Source organism: Barbus barbus (assembly GCF_936440315.1).
Source record: "Barbus barbus genome assembly, chromosome: 5".
Classification (NCBI taxonomy): Eukaryota; Metazoa; Chordata; class Actinopteri; order Cypriniformes; family Cyprinidae; genus Barbus; species Barbus barbus.
Genome location: NC_136733.1, coordinates 19,550,653 through 19,569,521, shown reverse-complemented (window position 1 = coordinate 19,569,521; position 18,869 = coordinate 19,550,653). Strand labels below are relative to the sequence as shown.

The window sequence follows — 18,869 nt, the reverse complement described above, 5'->3', positions numbered from 1 at the left end:
CAATTATATGTTTGTCAATGTCTAAAAGTTAAAAACACACTTTCTGTAAAGCGACAGCAATGTTTATTTATTTGCTAGCTTTTCTGTGATTGAACTATTTAGACATTCCTTTATCATAGCAGGAATGTTTGTAACAGTATTTACAACATTAAACAAACTACTGAGAGCAGAGAATGTCTCTTTAATCTCTTGATTTTATGTTTTTGAAAGAAGTCTATTCTGATCAAAAACAGTAAAAATAGTTAATTTGTGAAATGTTATTTAAAATAACCGTTTCCATTATAATATATTTTAAAATGTAATTTATTCCAGAGATGGCCTTCAGTGTCACATGATCCTTCAGAAAACACTATATTTGGGGCTCAAGAAACATTACCTATTATTATCAATGTTGAAAATTTGAATTATTTGATAAATACAAATTTAGTAATTCAACCTCACTGAATAAAAATATTAATTTCTTTAAAAAACAAAAAAAAGGATTAAAGCCCAAGTTTTTGAAAAGAAGTAAAGGTTTTGTTAAAAACTGTTCATCCTACACTGTCAAAATGTCATTATTGATTGGATGAAAGACCCAGACAACAGATGCTTTAAACATCATATTTAATCTTGGAAAAATATGGATGGTAGGTTTCACCCATATAATGCAGATGAGCCTCCTCAAATTCAGTAATAATGCACCATACATCTTGGTAGAAATAATACATTAGTTCAGAATGATCAAATTAAAAATAAAACAAAAAAAGTTGCATATTCATCCTCTTCACAATATGCTGATTTAATCAGCATTGAGTAATTCTCCACATCACAGAAGATAAATAAATATATAATGATTAATAATATTGTATTTTTCATATAGTCAATTTGTATAATCAAATCATTTTTAAATAAGGAAATTTGGTAAATAAAAATTGTTTTTGTTTTTTTCCAGTGTTTTATCATAATGCAAAATGTGAAAAGAAACATCTTCTAACTGAAAAAGTTAAAAATGAATAATATTCAGTATACACACTGACAACAAAAACAGATGTTTTAAAAATGAAGTGAAATCATCTGTACTTTATACAAAGCTTAGCTTCCTTCATGTTGTGAAGTTCACGATAACCTTCACCTGAAACAGTCTATTTCCTCGCTTAACAGTCAGTTTGAGACGTCACTCAGATGACAGTTTCTCGGAAGACTCCTATAAGGCTGTGAGGACGTTCCTGTTCCATGCGACGGGATCCAGCCCGAGAGCCGGTCCTGGAGTTAGTGCGAGAATGGGAACCTGTCCTGCGCTCCGGCCCGGCCTGCAGCTGTGCCCATGTGAAGGTGCTGAGGTCGCCACAGCTGCGCAGGTGCAGGATCCCCGGCCGCTTGCGCAGCGGCAGCGTGTTGGAGGTGAGCTCCATCTGCGCGTGCATGCGGAGGGTGGACTGCACTGGTGCAACCTCTGAAACTGTAATGGCCTGCAAACATTAATGAAAATGACCTGTCAGGAAATTATTGGAACAAATAGGATAATAAAGTGATAGATAGTTCACCCAAAAATGAACATTTTGTCATCATTTACTTGCTCTCATGTCGTTACAAACCTGTATGAGTTTCTTATGTTGAACATAAAATATTTTGAAGGATGCTGGTAATCAAAAATTTCTTGGTCCACATTGACTTCCGTAGTATTTCTGTCCCTGCTAATGAAGTCAATGGGGACCAACTGTTTGGTTCTTCAATATTCTTCAAAATATCTTCTTTTGTGTTCAACATAAGAAAGAAACTTCTACTGGTTTGGAACGACTTGAGGGTGATTAAATGATTACAAAATGTTTGGGTGAACTATTCCTTTAACCTTACAGTAGTAACCCTACAAACAGTGACCCAACAGCCTATAGCATCATAAGTGATATGCACATTTCTATGGCCTCTAAATTATCAAAAATATTTTGCACAAAAAAACTGTTGAACATTACATCTATTATATGTCTTCTGTTGTTTGATTGATATTTTATAGTCCTTTCCATATTATTGTAAAAATGTTCAAGTCATGGTACACTTGTCTTTTAGCTGTGAAATATTTACAGATCATTTAAGTAAATTTAAGAACTTTTTTATATTGTAGGCAATTCTTCACGATGAGCACTTACTGGGCTGTAGCAACTTGATTTTTATTAAATTTTTTAGAAAATCATGCTAAAAATGTGATGCATCAGGCATTTGAGGAATGTTTATTTGTACATCTCTCCATCACTGTACTGCACTGCATTTTGTTATGTGTAAATAAGCATTTAAATATCATCCTACTAAGACATTTAATTGGAAGATACAGAGTGGCAACTAATATTTCTATGCATTTTATTCAAGTAGTCTTCTACATCGTTAAATATAGGAGATTTACATTACAAACTAAAAGAATTTCATCTGACTTTTTTGCTATATAAATATCAGCAACCGCACCAAATGACATTTTTGCATAGTTTGAGCCTCTAAATAAAATTAAGATCTTTTTTTTCTCCATATATGAGCTCCATATTGTCTTGTGTCATACTGTATATGAGCCATAAAAGCCATACTATGATACTCAACAAAAAACATGCTGGATTCAAACTCAATTTTCCCCCTTGAGCACCAAAGCTCCATGTATCAGAGCATGTGCTTTGAGTCCTAGGGAACCTGACGTGTTTTAATGGCTTTCCTGTAGCTCAAATTGTAGAGTATGGCGCTAGCAACGCCAAGGTCATGGGTTCGATTCCCAGGGAAAGCAAGAGCTGATAAAATGTAAAAACTGTAACTTGAATTCAATGTAAGTCGCTTTGGATAAAAGCGTCTGCTAAATGCATAAATGTAAATGTTAATGCCATGTGTCTTGCCTGGTCAATGAAGCTGGCGCAGCGAACGGCCTCCTCCATGTGTTCCTCATCGGAGCGCAGCACGGTTTTGATGCTGTTGACCAGCTCCTGTACCTCAGGGGTCAAGCTGCAGGAGGACTGCTCCAAAAAACAGGCCACCAGCAGTTTTGTGTCTCTATAGCTCTGGTAGTCCACCATAGAGTTGGGACGAGGCTTCCGTTTGCCACGGCCCTGTCGTAGCGTAACCGTCCCATGCTCCGTTACGGTCACTGAGCCTGCAGCAGGAGCCGAACCAGGACCTAATTCTGTCTGTGTACCTGCTTCACAACTCATAACTGAAAGAGACAGAATCCAATGAGATACAGCTTGCCATGTTTTTGACAAATATTTGTCAAATAATGTATACTCACTAGAGATGACAAATACATGGGGCTACATGAAGTGGGGCTACACAATTTGGAGAAAAATATCTAATTGCAAATTTTCTAATAAAAAAATTGTAATTGCAATTTAAAATTAAAGAAAAAAATATGTGCTTGTTTGTCGGGCTGTAACAACATCAACAATTGTTATAACTGAATAAAAATAATAAACAAGATAAGAAATACTAAGTAATACTTCAATGTGAAATAATACAAATTGAGCATTTAAGAAATAATACAATAAAAAGTATTTACATATTTTCTGATAAAATTTGTGCTTATGGTTGTGACTGTTTGTAGGGCTGCACAATTTGGCCAAAATGTTAGTGATTGACTATATAAATAATAATAATAATAATAACTATTGAAATATTTCACTGTAAAATGATACAATCAAGTGTTTAAGAAATATAATAATTTCAATATTAATATTTATTGCTGTCTTAATTCATTTTCAAACATTAAATCATGAAGGTTTATTTTTCCAGAAAACCACAGACACCAATATTCAGCCCATGGCTCAAAAATCCTAATTCTCTTCAAGGTTTTAGGACTAAAATTTTAACAGGTCTATTCAACAAAGTTAATAAACAAAACAATCCTAATAATTCAGTATAACGACTAAGACCACTGTTGTATCAATTAAGACAGAGAAGTCGTGAAGCATAAACACGTCATGAACCTTTACTCATCATCATGTCATTCCAAACTTGAATGACTTTTTTTCTGCACAAAAGAAGATATTTTGAAGGATGTTGGTAACCAAGCATTTTTAGTTACCATCGACATTCATTGTTTGTAAAAAAAAAAAAAAAAAAAAATTATTTCTTATAATATCTCCTTTTATGTTCCACAGAAGAATAAAGTGTCATACATTAGATGTTTGGAATTAAATTAGGGTGAGTAAATGATATAGTTTTCAAATAAGCCTGAAGGACTTGATTAGCTGGATCAGGTGTGATTAATTAGGGTTGCATCTAAACTCTGCAGGGCTCCGGCCCTCCAGGAACTGAGTTTGACGCCCCTGATCTATGCCTATAAGATCTTTGCAAAATGAGCGCTCTCTGCTGACCCCCATCAGCAACACAGAGACAGAGAGTCCTATATTTAAAATGGGCTTAAAGTAACCACTGACAGCTATAGCTTCTCTATAAGTATCAAACCAAGTCCTCTGATCTGGACACACACACCAAGTAAAATGAAACCTCCATCTGTCATCAGAGAGAAGCCAGTGGTCATAAACTAATCATAAAAAAACTGTGTCAGAGGCTGTGCTTCCACCTTTTATAGAAACCTCGTTCATTTGATATACATTTAGGTGATGAGACAAATCTGCCTGTGGGCTTTTAAAACACACAGAAGCAGCACATATATCCTCTGAAAACAAGTCCAATTTAATTGGTTGTCTGTGACTACCAATATACAGTGTAGGGGGTCAAAAAACCTCTGACTGTAGACTGACACAAATGACATAACAGACCATATGAGAATTCCTCCCCCTACCTTTGGCGGTCAGGTCTAGCAGGACGGGGTCGCTGTTGGACCTGCGGAGGCGAGGTCTGTGAGGTTTTCTGCTGGAGGAGACTGCGCTGTGAGGCTGTCTAGACTGTGCCGGGGGTGTGGGGCTCAATATGGCCGTCTGACGGCACCTGTCTGAATAAAACACACAAACAAACGACAAAACATGTTACCCTTTTAGGGCTTTTCACACTTTAAATTAGTTAACCCTGGGTAAAAACAGAATCTTGCTGCTTGTTTCACACTGCTTACACAGTCAATAATCTCAACAGAGGGGGATCCCAAGCAATGTGCAGCACAAGGAGCCCAGAATCCCTAGCAGCACCCCTGCTGCTGACTGTACTATCAAGTTTTTCCTGAACTTGATTTGGACTTTCCTGGTAGGAATATTAATATAATAATATTAATAAAAAAGTTAAGAATAAAACGGTCTCTTCTTCAATCCATTTCATGTGTTTTCTGTCACCATTTGACATTTTACCCCCAAACGCTGAAGCGACTGTTTATACAATGTTTGCGTGACTGCCCAAAGCATGTGAATATGAGGCACGCGACTGGTTGTCTGTTGCTAAACATCTAGGCGTAACATTCTAACACTGAATCTCCAGAGCAGGGTTTTATAAACCCGAGTAAAAAGAGGTTTAGAACAACAGGGTTAAGAACAGTGTAAAAATACTTTTTTATTTTCAAGTCTATTTCTTGTCTGTTTATGTCTGTCCTGTCAGCAACTGCTACGCCAAATTGGTCATAAGAGGAATCTGGCCAAAACAAGCCTAGTCTATATAGTCAACAAGAGTCAGCAACATCTTAAGAAATGTGCAGTTGAAATTAAAGAGATGTTTACTCACGTTACTTCATAATGAACAACTTATGTCTATACGTACTACCATTTGGAGTCAGTATGATGCTTTAATGTTTGTAAAAGAGGTGTCTTATGCTCACCAAGTCTGCATTTTCTTTATTGAAAATACAGTAAAACGGTAATATTGTGAAATTACAATTACAAATTACAATGTAATATAACTGTTTTCTATTGTAATATATTTCAAAATGTAATTCATTTCTGTGACGGCAAAGCTGAATTTTCAGCATCATTACTCCAGTCTTCAGTGTCACATGATCCTTCAGAAATCATTCATATGCTGATTTGGTAACAAGTAATATTTCTTATCAGTGTTGAAAATAGTTGTACTCCATATTTTTGTGGAAACCAAAGTACTTTTTTGTGTACTTCGGCGTAAAGCATTTATTTAAAATAGAAACCTTTTGAAATATAAATATTTTTACTGTCACTTTTGGTCCATTTATTGCATCTTTGCTGAATAAAACATTAATTTCTTTTACAAAAATGTACATTACTGACACCATACTTCTGAACAGTTGTTTACACATTAAAAATGTAGGATCTATGCCTGGATATGACCAAGTTATCAGATGTTTTTAAAGTCTAAAATGGAGAAAAAGTTGCATGAACATCAGATTTGACACAAGCTCGTGGAGTTCATGCAGTTCAAAGTTCCGCTTTCATTAAAGCATAATTTTTCAATTCAACATTTCAAATTGATATGCTGATAATTTAATTGATAATGATAAAATATGTATGAAATTAGGCGGCGGCAAAACGTTTAGCCAAGTGGCTGGCTGCTATATTGTGACTTGTGAAAGTCTCATGCAGGACTGTGCTATCTTTGAAAGTGTTGAAGGATACAGACAGCTATAAAAAGAAAAATAAATCCCTCACAGAAGAGCACTGGAGATACAACTGACACCACTAAAACACATGTCTTTTAATACACAGATGACATAATTTTGGATGGGTACTGTGAAATGCTGTGAGCATCCTGATTAAACAGAGTACCAAAGGCACTAGGTTTATTTAAGCTGTGTCAATGACACATTTCATGTAGGCCTAAGTGGCAGCTCCATTTTCTAATTCCAGATTTTCCTATGGGAATTTTCTATTTGCTTGTTTTCTACTTTTGTTCTAAACTACTTTCTCCTGTCCCGGTTTAATGTGCAAAAACAACTGTAAGTGTTAAATGTCAATGTTTATCAATACTGCTCTTCTCCACAGGCCTATACATAAGAATACAAGTGGTTCATACCATCACTGGGCGTCTCTGCCTCTGCACTCTCTGTCAGGACCTCAGTCAGATCAGTCATTTGCACCTCAGTATTCTGGGCCTGATATAAATACAGAGGGTCAGTGAGCGGACAAGGACTGTATTTGATTGAGCTGTTGCCAATGTAAGCTTGGTAGACCAGAACACAGCGCCATGTTTGCTGATACGAGGTCTAATTTACAAATGCTATCAGGAATTAATACTGTAAATGCGAATTGCCTTTTGATTTTCATCACAGGGATGATTATGCGATAGCATATAGATGGCATATAATAACTGTGTAAATCAGTACCTGTGCTGTTGGGTTTGATGCAACAGCTTCATAAGGTGGAGGAGGATCTAGAGGACAAAAGACCTCCACTCCTTTAATTCTGGCACCATATATATGAGGAAGAGGAATCATACCATCACCAAACATCCTGCCAAAACACACACATTCACATTGTAAACAACCCACGAGAAGATATAATGAAAGTAAACAGCAGCTTCTAGACAAACCCATTAGTGTTTGATCAGAACATCCAATGAAACGGGAGAATATCATGCTTTCCCACACACACAAACTTCAATCCTGTTTAACGTTGCCAAAACATTTTGGTTGCCTGCCAAACACTGAGCCACCCACCCACAAATCTGCTAAATCCTGCTGTATTTTTGGTTAAGAGTTCAAGGTTAAAGTGCTGGTTTGTGTGTGTGTGAGAGTGAGAGTGAGACACACTTAAGCAAGCTACAGATCATGAAACGCTGGACAGATTTTAATCACGAATATGCACGTTACCTTGAAATACCTTTAATATGTACAAGTTACCTTAAAACCTTAAAATTTAGAATTGAACAGAACCCTAGTATGTATGCATGTATATATATATATATATATATATGGCTAGTTGACAAATAAAAATTGGACTGCGTCATATGGTGTGACAGAAAAAAAAACTTAACATACAAATAACATGAGAGAGGTTTATCTTCAATGTTAGAGGTTTCTTTTTTACATTTTTGCTGTCATACCATAGAACACATTAATACGTCAACTACCCATATACTACTGTACATACTATCATTTAAAGGTTTGGTGTCAGTAAGGTTTTTTATTGTTTTTTTATTGATTGGTTTATTATTATTGAAAGAAAGAAAGAAACCAATACTTGGATCAGCAAGGACACACAAAAAATCTGTCCCAAAAGATTTGTATTCCAAATAAACACTTCTTTTGAACTTTCTATTCAAAGAATTCTGACAAAATGTATCAGTTTTCTCAAAAAGTTGGACAATTGTTTTAAACATTGATAATAAGAAGAAGAAATCAGCATATTAGAAAGATTTTTGAAGGATCTTGTGACATTCAAGACTGGAGCAATGACTGCTGAAAATTCAGCTTTGCCATCACAGGAATAAATTACACTTCAAATATATTAAACTAGAAAACAGTTATTTTAAAGATACTGTTTTTACTGCACCAAATAAATACAAGCTTGGTGAGCATCTTTTTTTTTTATAATTAAAAAATCTTGCCACTCGCAAACATTTGAACAACAGCGTGTTGTACATTTTCTATTTTTTTTTATAGATAATTATTTTTATGATATATATTTTATGTTTAATGATTATTTTAAATGTTCGCATTGAAATTCATGGAATAAAAAGAATATATTACATTATGTGTCTTTAAAACTAAACTCAATGCAGTCGGGTAGGTTCAGTTATAATAACTAAATTAAATCATATTTTTGACTTGAATGTACAGTTCATTTCGACAATATCACATTTTAGGTAGCCTAAAACATTTTTTGGAGTGTGCTGTGTAACTATGAGTATAGAGGGCTTGTGTGTGATACCTGCGAGCAAGGCGTGGGGTGTAAGAGTAGAAGGTGGAGAAGTATGAAGGAGGAGGTGCCGGAGCGACAAATTCGTCAGGGTCAGGAAGATGAGTCTGCTCCTCCACTTCCTCTGGAACAGGCCTGGCCGCTTCCTGCCAAAGACGATCATAATCACATCACTATTAGCATCTGACCAGGGCAGAGAGACATCAGACACCTCTGAGTTGCTCACAGCATGTCTAAAGAGTCTAAATAACCTATGCTACACACTGACCAAGAACTTAATCAAAATACATTATTTTCTTCCCATATTTTCCATGATATGATTTCTCACCATGCAGGGCCGTCTGGTTGAAAAGATCTGGAGATATCTGAGTGCAGCAGCCACCAGACACACCGCTGTGGCCAAAGCATTCAGCGCACACAACGCAAACAGCACTTTCTGAAAGAGACAGAGCTCTATAACATCCAAATCTACCGCTTGTAAATAAAACATATTCAAGCATGAATATATTCCTCTCATTCCTAACATAATATACTTTATTCTGATTGGTCAGTCAAGGCATTCTACAAACTGATGGCAGATAAATGTTCCCACAACTTCTTGATTCATTAAATCACGTTGTACTAATTCGCTATCTTGTTTTTATTTAGTAAATCATGGCCACGATTTACTTGAACTAGAGATTGAATTCTTAATTTGTGGTCACAATAAACATATTTTTGCCTGCATGTCATGGATACGGCTTCGTAAAACAGTCCAAATGACACAAAATAGAACTGAAAAAAATATATATATTATAAAATGAACACACCTTAAGCAGGATTCTCATTGTGCCACATGCATGACCTGCGTAGATCTCAATCAACTTGTCCCCTTGGCACTGTGTGCTTGGGATCTCTGAACAACAGTAACAGAGATCACCCTTCTCATTCTGAAACACAGAAACACATTTCTTATGTTTGTTTCATAATATCTGATCACATGGTATTACTAATACCGTACTTAAAGAACTGCCTGGATTCAAAGTACGGGACTGAGGATGAAGTTTCCAGGCACCTTTCTACGTTTGTCTTTTTGAGTGGTCTGGCACTGCATGCGATAACAGCTCAAAGATATGAGGTCACCAATATGGCAGGGACATTTCCATGACAAGATAGCACCCCAAAACCTAAATCAATTCCAAGAAAACCTGGAACCTGCTTTGACTCTCAAATTCAGGGCTTCTTTGACTTGGACAAACTTCATTCCTCTAAGCAGATGGTCTGTACAGATGTGCATTTTTCCAATCGACCAAGCAGCCCATCAGCCTGTGTTACTGTTTCGATAACACTCTAGAAGAAAGTTTTAGTAGTGCTTGTAAGTGCAGTGCGTGGGTGTTCGCCAGAGTGCTGCAATGAGGTTGCTAGGGTGTTCTATGTGGTTGCTATGCAGCTGCTTTCAAGTATGTAGTTAATGCCACTTATTATTCTTTGCTAACTCTAACACTACATCTATGCTATTATGTAATGGGTGGGTGGTGATGGCGCAGTGGATAAGACACATGCCTTTGGTGTGAGAGACCGGGGTTCGAATCCACTGTGAGACACCAATGTGTCCCTGAGCAAGACACTTAACCCCTAGTTGCTCCAGAGGCGTGCAACCTCTGACATATATAGCAATTGTAAGTCGCTTTGGATAAAAGCGTCAGCTAAATGAATAAATGTAAATGTAATGTAGATAAATGTACATATGTATTAATAAGGTTTGCCCCACTTCAGTTGGTGATTGTTTATATTTTACATCTAGGTTTGTGAATACAATCGGCAATACATGAGTCATCTGACAACTCATTACTGATGTTATTATCTCTACCACAGCACATGTCCAAATGCACAGATTCCTCACCAGCTGGCAGTTAATGGTACTGGAGACCAGCTGAGCCCCCTGACAGCAGAGGATGAAGCCTGCCAGGTTTAGCAGGATACAGACCACTGACAGCAATACAAACAGATTTACCTGTGTGAGAGAAATGAGATGAAACGAGGTAATGGTACAGAGCAAGATCAATACTAGTAAGCCATTTTACAGTGGCATGCGAAAGTTTGGGAACCCCTTGCAGAATCTGTGAAAATGTGAATCATTTTAACAAAATCAGAGAGATTTGAGAAATTTGATGAAATCTGTATTTGATTAACATAATATTAGCACTTTAGGGGCAGTCGTGGCCTAATGGATAGAGAGTTGGACTTGTAACCAGAAGGTCGTGGGTTCAAGTCTCAGGTCCGGCAGGGATTGTAGGTGGGGGGAGTGAATAACCAACACTCTCTCCACCCTCAATACCACGACTGAGGTGAGACCCTTGAGCAAGGGACTGAACCCCCAACTGCTCCCCAGGTGCCGCAGCATTGGCTGCCCACTACTTCGGGGTATGTTCACTACTGTGTGTACACTTGGATGGGTTAAATGCAGAGCACAAATTCTGAGTATGGGTCACCATACTTGGCCACACACCACTTCCCTTTCCCCTTTCCCCAAATCTGGAATTAGAAAATGACACTTACACTACTGTTTAAAGTTTGGATTCGATGAGATTTGTTAATGTTTTTTAAAGAAGTCTCTTATGTTCACCAAGGCTGCATTCATTTGATCAAAAATACAGAAAAAAAAGTCATATTGTGAAATAGAATTTAAAATAACTTTTTTTATAGTATATTTGAAAACGTAATTTATTCCTGTGATGGCAAAGTAGAATTTTCTTTTCATTCTTCATTATCCCATGATCTTTCAGAAATCATTCTAAGATGTTGATTTTGTGCTCGAGAAACATTTGATTATTATCATTTAATATTATATTAATAGAAAGTTCAAAAGAAGAGCATTTATTTGAACTTTTTTTTTTTTGCTCAATTTAATGCATTTTTGCTGAATTGAAAGCATTCATTTCTTTCAAAAAAAATATAGAAATCTCACTGACCCCAAACTTTTGAACTGTATTGTATATGAATGGCAGTAGGCAGGAGATGATGGTCGGCTTGAGACTTAATTAACAAGGTCTTAACTGAATGTCTGATGGACACAGATCCTATTTAAAAGGTCTTTTAAGGGCCAAACAACTGGGCCTTTAACATACTGTAAGGACACGGACATGCAGAAGATTACCCGGAAAACATATGTTCAGGACAATACAGATCTGATTTGGTGTAGTAAAAATCATCTAACAATTTTAAATAAACTCATCTGATTATTAAAATAGAAACATTAGGCTGCTGCCTCAATGACCAGAAGTCTTAGATTGTCAAAACACACATACCAGCAGAAGCATCGGCCGTTTCCATGTGGTTAGTCCTATAATCCCAGAGAGGATGACCTGCAGAAAACAATCAGTCCGTTCGGCAAAGAGGCAAACACTCACAGACAGATTAACTGATAATGAACCCATTATTACTCATCAGATGGTGGCCTTCAGCGCTTTTAAATCCTGTTTTAATGACTCATCTCACTCAGTGTGTTGTCGGCTGAGCTGTCTGCAGCAGCCTCATTCAAATACCATTGTCCATTCTCGGCTCCCTCTCAACCCTGCCACTTCCTGTCAATTACACCAGCTGATGGGTTCTTGTGTTTAGCTCTCTTTTTTCTTCAGACACTAAAGCAGTTCACTAAATCCTTAACTGTAAAATGCTTTGTGAGGTAATCTATTAAAAGTAATTAAATTCATTGATTTTATTCAAATCAACAATATTCTGTAATCAACTTCACAATACAACATTGTGAATTTTTTTCACATCATTACAACATTTTTATTTCCATCTCTGTAAGAAATCACAATTATTTTAATCAGTGTTTGCTTTTCTTCATCAGTAATGGAGTTCAACTTTAGAAGTATAAATAAACATTAGATTTTAACTAGTTGTTGTTTTGCACTTGGTTAGAGGTATGCATAATATGGTAGCTTTACTTCTAAACAGTAACTCACTATAGAGTGTTAGGCAGTAAAAGAGATTCACACTTAGCCACGACTTCACGGACCAGTTGACTCAACTCCTGCCAATGACCACAAATAGTAACCATACGAAAATGTGGGAAATAATATTATAAATTGCATAACTTTGGATAACTTTGACCAAATTCAACCACAGCACTAAGGAAGTTTCTAAATATCTAGAAAACGTAAGAAACTGGACAATCTCAATACGTTTAAGGTATTAAAAATTAAAACAATATAATTTGCTGTGTGTAACAGCCAAATACATGAATGCTAATGTAAAATGTACTCAAGCTTAAAAGTCTGGTAATGTGCCAGGATCTAAATAATTATTCATGTCATATTGACTAATAAATCTGATAAAAGTAAAAATGACATCGGCATTCATTGAAATCTGGTTAGTAGATTGGACATTAGACTACACTGTGAAACTATATACTGTAAAAATGTTTAACTGTAAACTGTTCACAGTAAAATTTTCAATCCTAAATATGTGCTTCAAGTGGTAACATCTGAAGTAAGTCAAATTCCAGTTAAATTATTATTTAACTATCAACCATTATTTGACTAAACCAAACTAACTGCATTAGGCTACACCAGTAAAAAATAATGGGCCAAGCTGAAATATTTCCTTGAGGCAACAACTACAGGGTACTTTTTAAAAGTGTAATTAATAACCTGGCTAATAATTTACAACATATTGACAGATCGGTATGGTTTATCATAGTGCATTACTGGTAAATAACAGTGTCTGGTGTGCTCATATACTCAGAAATAGACTGAACTAAAAGTGCAGCACCACGTTTCTGTATCAGACTGCATTGGAAACACATTAGACCACAATAAAATTTCTCCTCTATACCTGTTGGTTTGTAATGGAGCGATGAAAAGCTGTAGACTAATACAGTGGCATACTGACAAGCATGCATTTTAATACGAGTAACGTTAGCATGCATATGTACCGTAAAATAAAAGCATTAGGACCTCTGATTATGGCCAGTAATGTAATACTCACAGAAGATCCGGCCCAAAACGGACAGGAGTTTCTAATAGGGGGCGAGTTGCTAAGGGACAGAGCCCCGAAAGAGAGCGCCACCATGGAGCAGCCGAGAACCAGCTGCAGCAAGCCGAGGGAGAGCAGCGGGCGAGCGGGCAGCAGCGCCGGGATGAGCCGCGTCTGAGATCCGGACATACGGGACGGAAGAGCGGACACACAGCGGCTGCGGCTTCTGTGAGAGGTGTCTGCGAGATGATGGGCCAAAGCAGCCCCCGTTAAACGACAGCAAGATCCAGGCAGAACTACGGGCAGAGACATTGGGGACCCGCGAGCAGCCAAACAACAACAAAACACAGTAAACGAGCACAGCGGCGCTCCCTCATTTTACTCTGTCTCTCTCACGGCGACGATTATTTCTTTAAACTGCCCGTTCCGCGTTACTTCCATCGTCCTGTCGAGGTAGTTCAGTGTTGGTTTTAAAATAACTAGGCTCTGTGACCTGCTGCTCGGATTTAGTTTCACATTTTTTGGGCAGAGCGAGCGGACAGGCGGGGGAGGGGTGCGTGGGAAGAGGAGGCCACACACACCCCCGGGTCTCCCTCTCTATCAAGACGGTGAAATTATAATGTCATCTTCTGTGGTAAATATTATATTTATTACCATGACGAAACATTTGTGTTGCGTTGTCTTTAATGCTGAAAGGACAACATTCACGCGCTCTTTGGTGCGTATCATTACTTCAGAGTGAAAATCTACCGATCTTTATAAACAACTGAACACCAAAACACGTAGTTTTTAATAAAAAAAAGACATAATTTTGCATGGCATAATACAAATGTATGTTTATACAATAAATACTACAACTGCTGAATGATAAATATTTTGCTGTAGCATAACAATTTTATCAAAAACATTGGAAAAATTAAGTTTCATTTAGAATCTTTTTTTGTATAACCAAAAAAAAAAACATTTCCCAAAAAAATAAAAATCTATTTATATCATTGTCTATACACGTGTTTCAACAGCACATAAAAATACAACAAATGTTGACAAAAGTGCAGTATAATAAGATAGCACAAAATAAAAAAACATGTATTTGTAAAAAGAAAAAACAAAACTACTAATGACATTTATGTGTCTATATTTTAGCATTGCTGTGTCATTAAATAATATAATGTTAATATGATTAAAGTATATTAAAATATATCGTGTTTTTCAACAAAATTATACATAGGCCTAATTGCCTTTAAATATATATATTTAAATATTTAGATTGAATATAATATAACATTGTACTGAAGGCTATATTATAATTAATGCCTTTTTATTTATATATTTATTAATATATTTTTACATTTTTCCATATATTTTTTTAATGTGTGTGGCAAGAGAACTTACACTTTTTTTTCAACTAAATAATGCATAATTGCCTTTAAATATAATATATTAAAATATTTATATATAATATGTTTTCACTGTATATTCATGCTTGTTTATTATATATTTGTTAATATATTTTTCTATTTTCCACAGCAATGTCTTTTAGGCTATTACCGTGTATGGCAAGGCAAACTACACTTAACCAATTAGAATGTCTCTAACTTTTTTATTTACATTTAATTGAATGATTTTGCAACATTGATTATTGTGACAAATATTGCATGTTTCTGATGATGCATATGGTAAAGGCGCACTGGATTATTTTATATAATTATGTTATGATTAAACTCCAATCGACTTGTTACAATTGCCTGTATCAAAGTCCCTTTGCCTGTTTGTTTTTTTTAATACAAGTTCTGCTTTTTTTATTGCAAAACTTGTAGAAACATACAAAAACAGGGAAGCGAGTCATGAATATATTCCAACAAAGAGCAATCATAAAAATAAGAACAGAAAACAAATATTCTGGATTTGCGTGCGTCAAATTATGGTATTTTCTATACATACAAGTACAAAAATGAAATTACACCCTTTAAGAAAAGTTGTCATAATACATAAAAAATTTGACACTCTTTATTTGTAAGTCTACGAAATTAAACAAGAGAGTCAAATTCAACAAGAAAAAGGGGGAAAGACAAAGGGGATTTAAGCAATTTTTGCTTATGAATGAAGAATTTTGCATTCAGTATAAGAAAATGAACAACATATTCAGCAGATAAAAGCTTTGGATTTTCATAATAAAAAATAAGATCTTTGAGGACGAAGGTATGAGTTACATTTGTAAGATTAGAAACATAGGTGCTTAAGCCAACCCATAATTTTTTGTGTTAACACCACAATCAAAAAACAAATGGGCAGCTGTTTCCTCAACAAAACGACCAAGACACATCAACATCAGAATATTTAGAAATAGACAAATTAGTGGGATCAATTTTATGAAGGATTTTATAATGAATTTCCTTAACCTTGTTAGATATGCAAAATTTACTTGACAAAAGCCAGGCCTTTCTCCAATTTATATTTGTTACAAAAGAACCCCAGCAGAATTCCCTCTTGGAATAATCTTTGTCTTGGTCTGAAATATTTTGCCAATATGTCTGTTATTGCATTTCCGATCTAAAATATCGATACCACCCAAACATAAAGCCGGATAAACACGGCTGGCTCTCATCAAAGTTATATTCCTTTGGTGGGACTGGAAAATTATGGAGATTCATAAATTGTTCATATGTTAAAATATTATCAAACACAGATAGAATACAGTTCAAGTTGTTATTAAACCATCTAGGGGGGAAAAGAGACTGATTTCTAACAGTTACATCAGAATTATGCGAAAGGAGAACTTTGTGGGGGGAGAAACCATGGACAAAACACAATTTCCATGAAAGACATTGCTGATGGAAGTTAGATAAGGAAATAGGTAACTTGCCAGGCAAGAAATTACACTTTAGTGAGAAAGACAGGCCACCTAGTTGGTGAAATATCAAAGACCCTTGGCTGTATGAATGGAAAGCCGTAGGGAGTGTTTTACGAGCTAATTGGTTAGCTTGTTGCTAGCTCTGTTGTTGCTATGGTGGTGATGGTGGCTTCATTGCGCCTGTTTGCAAATTAGCAAGCAAGTTAGATAGCTTTGGTCAAATCTTGTTGCAAATGCAAACAATTTTAAACTGGTTGTACTTCCAATTTAATTTGTAGCGAAAGCGAATATCCCGCTTATACAGGATATAAATAAAGCTGATGACTTTAGCACCTGCTGTCCACCGGAAGGCTTTCTCCAGAACAAACAAACTATGTGAGTTAGTTGAACAAAGGCCTAACTCTAAACCCTGCAAGTGGAAATTAATCCATTTAATAAATATGCTTTGGATAATTCACAAATATGCTAAGAAATCAAAACATTTGTCTTTTATTTATTCATTTATTAGATTCCGAGAGGTCGGTAGTTGTCAGTCTTAGTGGATTTCTATATTGTATTTTACCTATAGCTGCTATCAACCTAGAATAAGAGTAAATAATGATGATTAGTTTGATCATGTTTATTAGAACATCACAAAAGTACACAGTAGAAAAACAGTGTACACACCACTATTGTCAAAGTATACTACATAATATAGATGGAGCGGATAGTGAATATACTGATATTGAGATTTTGAAAGTGCTGGAGTGGTGATGGTATGTAGGTATAGATAGATTATAATACTTAAGGAGTGTTTATTAAAATAAAAACATTGTGATAACTTGAATAATTCAAATTCAAATGTGAATTGAAGCTGTGTTCAAAAGTCTGTGATTTTATTTTATTCTTTTTTTAATGAATGTCCTTTGTATTTGTCTCTCTGGGTACCTGAGTTTTAAGGTTCACTGAGTGTCAGAACTTAACTGGAATACTGTGGATGATCCATCACATTACATTCTGTTCTGTTACAGACCAGAGCAACTCATAACCAGTAATGACCAGAAGGTGGCGATATTGACTGAGACATTTTGGTGCTTTGAGACTAATTACACCAGTCTGCAACTTTTTAGTTACAGTAAATTCTCATGTGTATATCCTCCCAACTAAATTATTTTGTTTTTCATTGTCACTTTTTGATTAAAATGGTTGTTTAATTTTTAAGTGAGGAAACCAGCTGAAAGTTTATCATGTTTACACCAGAGAAAGATAAATGAGCCGGAGTCAGAGAAACAACAAGGTAATGAGACGAGTGTTTACACAAAAACTGGAGAACTTAGATGCTGAGATGATGGATGTTTCACATTAGCGCTGTCTGACTGATGCATATGGTATGCTTGATAGCCTTCATATGCTCAGTGTGGCTGTACTCTGCCAATGAGAGAAGGGTTTGTTGGAACGTAACGGAGTTGGCTTCTGGTTCAGGTCAGTGGAAGAGGAGTTGGCTCAATCCCAGTCCCAGGCCAAGAAGGCCGTGAGAGGAAGGGACCTCTCAGCCCAATTACAAACAACTCTGCCAACTTAAGTTACAGTAATAAACAGCGGTGTTTAAAACAAGTTTGTTATGTTTGCTTTTTCTTTTCATTTTTTTCAGAAAAAAAAGGATATTAATAACAACAGTTACAGACATGTCAACAGGAGTTTTCTATATTAACACTGTGTCTCTGTGACACTAACAAAACATTGATCAAATTTGTTCGTGCATCTAGACTAGCCCAAACACATGCAACTTTAGTCTAACCAATGGTGTGAGATTAGGACAGGCTTATCTATTTGATTGACCAAATGACAGGCAGAGGAGGGGTCAGTCTTTATTTTTGCAGTTCCACTAGGGGACACTATTGGGCCAAAAAAAAAACATTTCAGCATTAAGAAATGTTGTCAACAGTAAGTGGTGTTGATCAGATGTATTTAACCTTATACTGATATACATTGGCGGTATCACACCAAAGCAGAAGTTTTTATTACAGATGCCATAGTAGAATCTCCTGTTGACAAGTGTACCATCCAAAAGATCTAAGGCCACATTGAAATGATCAAAAGTGACAATATGACATTTATAATGTTACAAAATATTTCAAATAAGTGATGTTCATTTGAACTTTCTTGACGAATCCTGGGGAAAAAACGGTTGCCACAAATTTTAAACTGCATTTAACACTGATAATGAGTTTCTTGTAAAAAAAAAAAAAAAAAAAAAAAAAAAAGTAGTGATATTATCTTAGTAATAAAAAAATAATGTTTCTTGAGCAGAAATCAGCATATTAGAGTGATTTCTCAAGGATCATGTGACCCTGAAGACTCGA

General features: G+C 35.8%; 1 protein-coding gene across 1 annotated transcript; it reads right to left on the bottom strand.

Annotated features, from left to right (window-relative positions):
* Positions 1 to 586: 586 nt before the first annotated feature.
* On the bottom strand, positions 587 to 14,620 carry LOC306869941 (endosomal transmembrane epsin interactor 1-like). Its single transcript, XM_079416905.1, has 11 exons — positions 13,689 to 14,620; positions 12,002 to 12,058; positions 10,597 to 10,707; positions 9,524 to 9,643; positions 9,043 to 9,150; positions 8,727 to 8,860; positions 7,181 to 7,307; positions 6,871 to 6,949; positions 4,751 to 4,900; positions 2,847 to 3,160; positions 587 to 1,448 (listed from the first exon to the last, which is right to left on the bottom strand). Exons 1-11 carry the CDS (start codon positions 13,986 to 13,988, stop codon positions 1,158 to 1,160), a joined length of 1,791 nt encoding a protein of 596 aa, XP_079273031.1. The 5' UTR covers positions 13,989 to 14,620; the 3' UTR covers positions 587 to 1,157.
* Between the last annotated feature and the right edge of the window lie 4,249 nt (positions 14,621 to 18,869).

Coding starts and splice junctions, on each gene's coding strand:
- LOC306869941 (XM_079416905.1), bottom strand. CDS start 13,988: ATGTCTCTGCCCGTAGTTCTGCCTGGATCTTGCTGTCGTTTAACGGGG. Junction 4,901..6,870: donor GGCAGAGACGCCCAGTGATG/GTATGAACCACT, acceptor TGTTTTATTCAG/ACAGGTGCCGTCAGACGGCC. Junction 3,161..4,750: donor GCTAGACCTGACCGCCAAAG/GTAGGGGGAGGA, acceptor TGTCTCTTTCAG/TTATGAGTTGTGAAGCAGGT.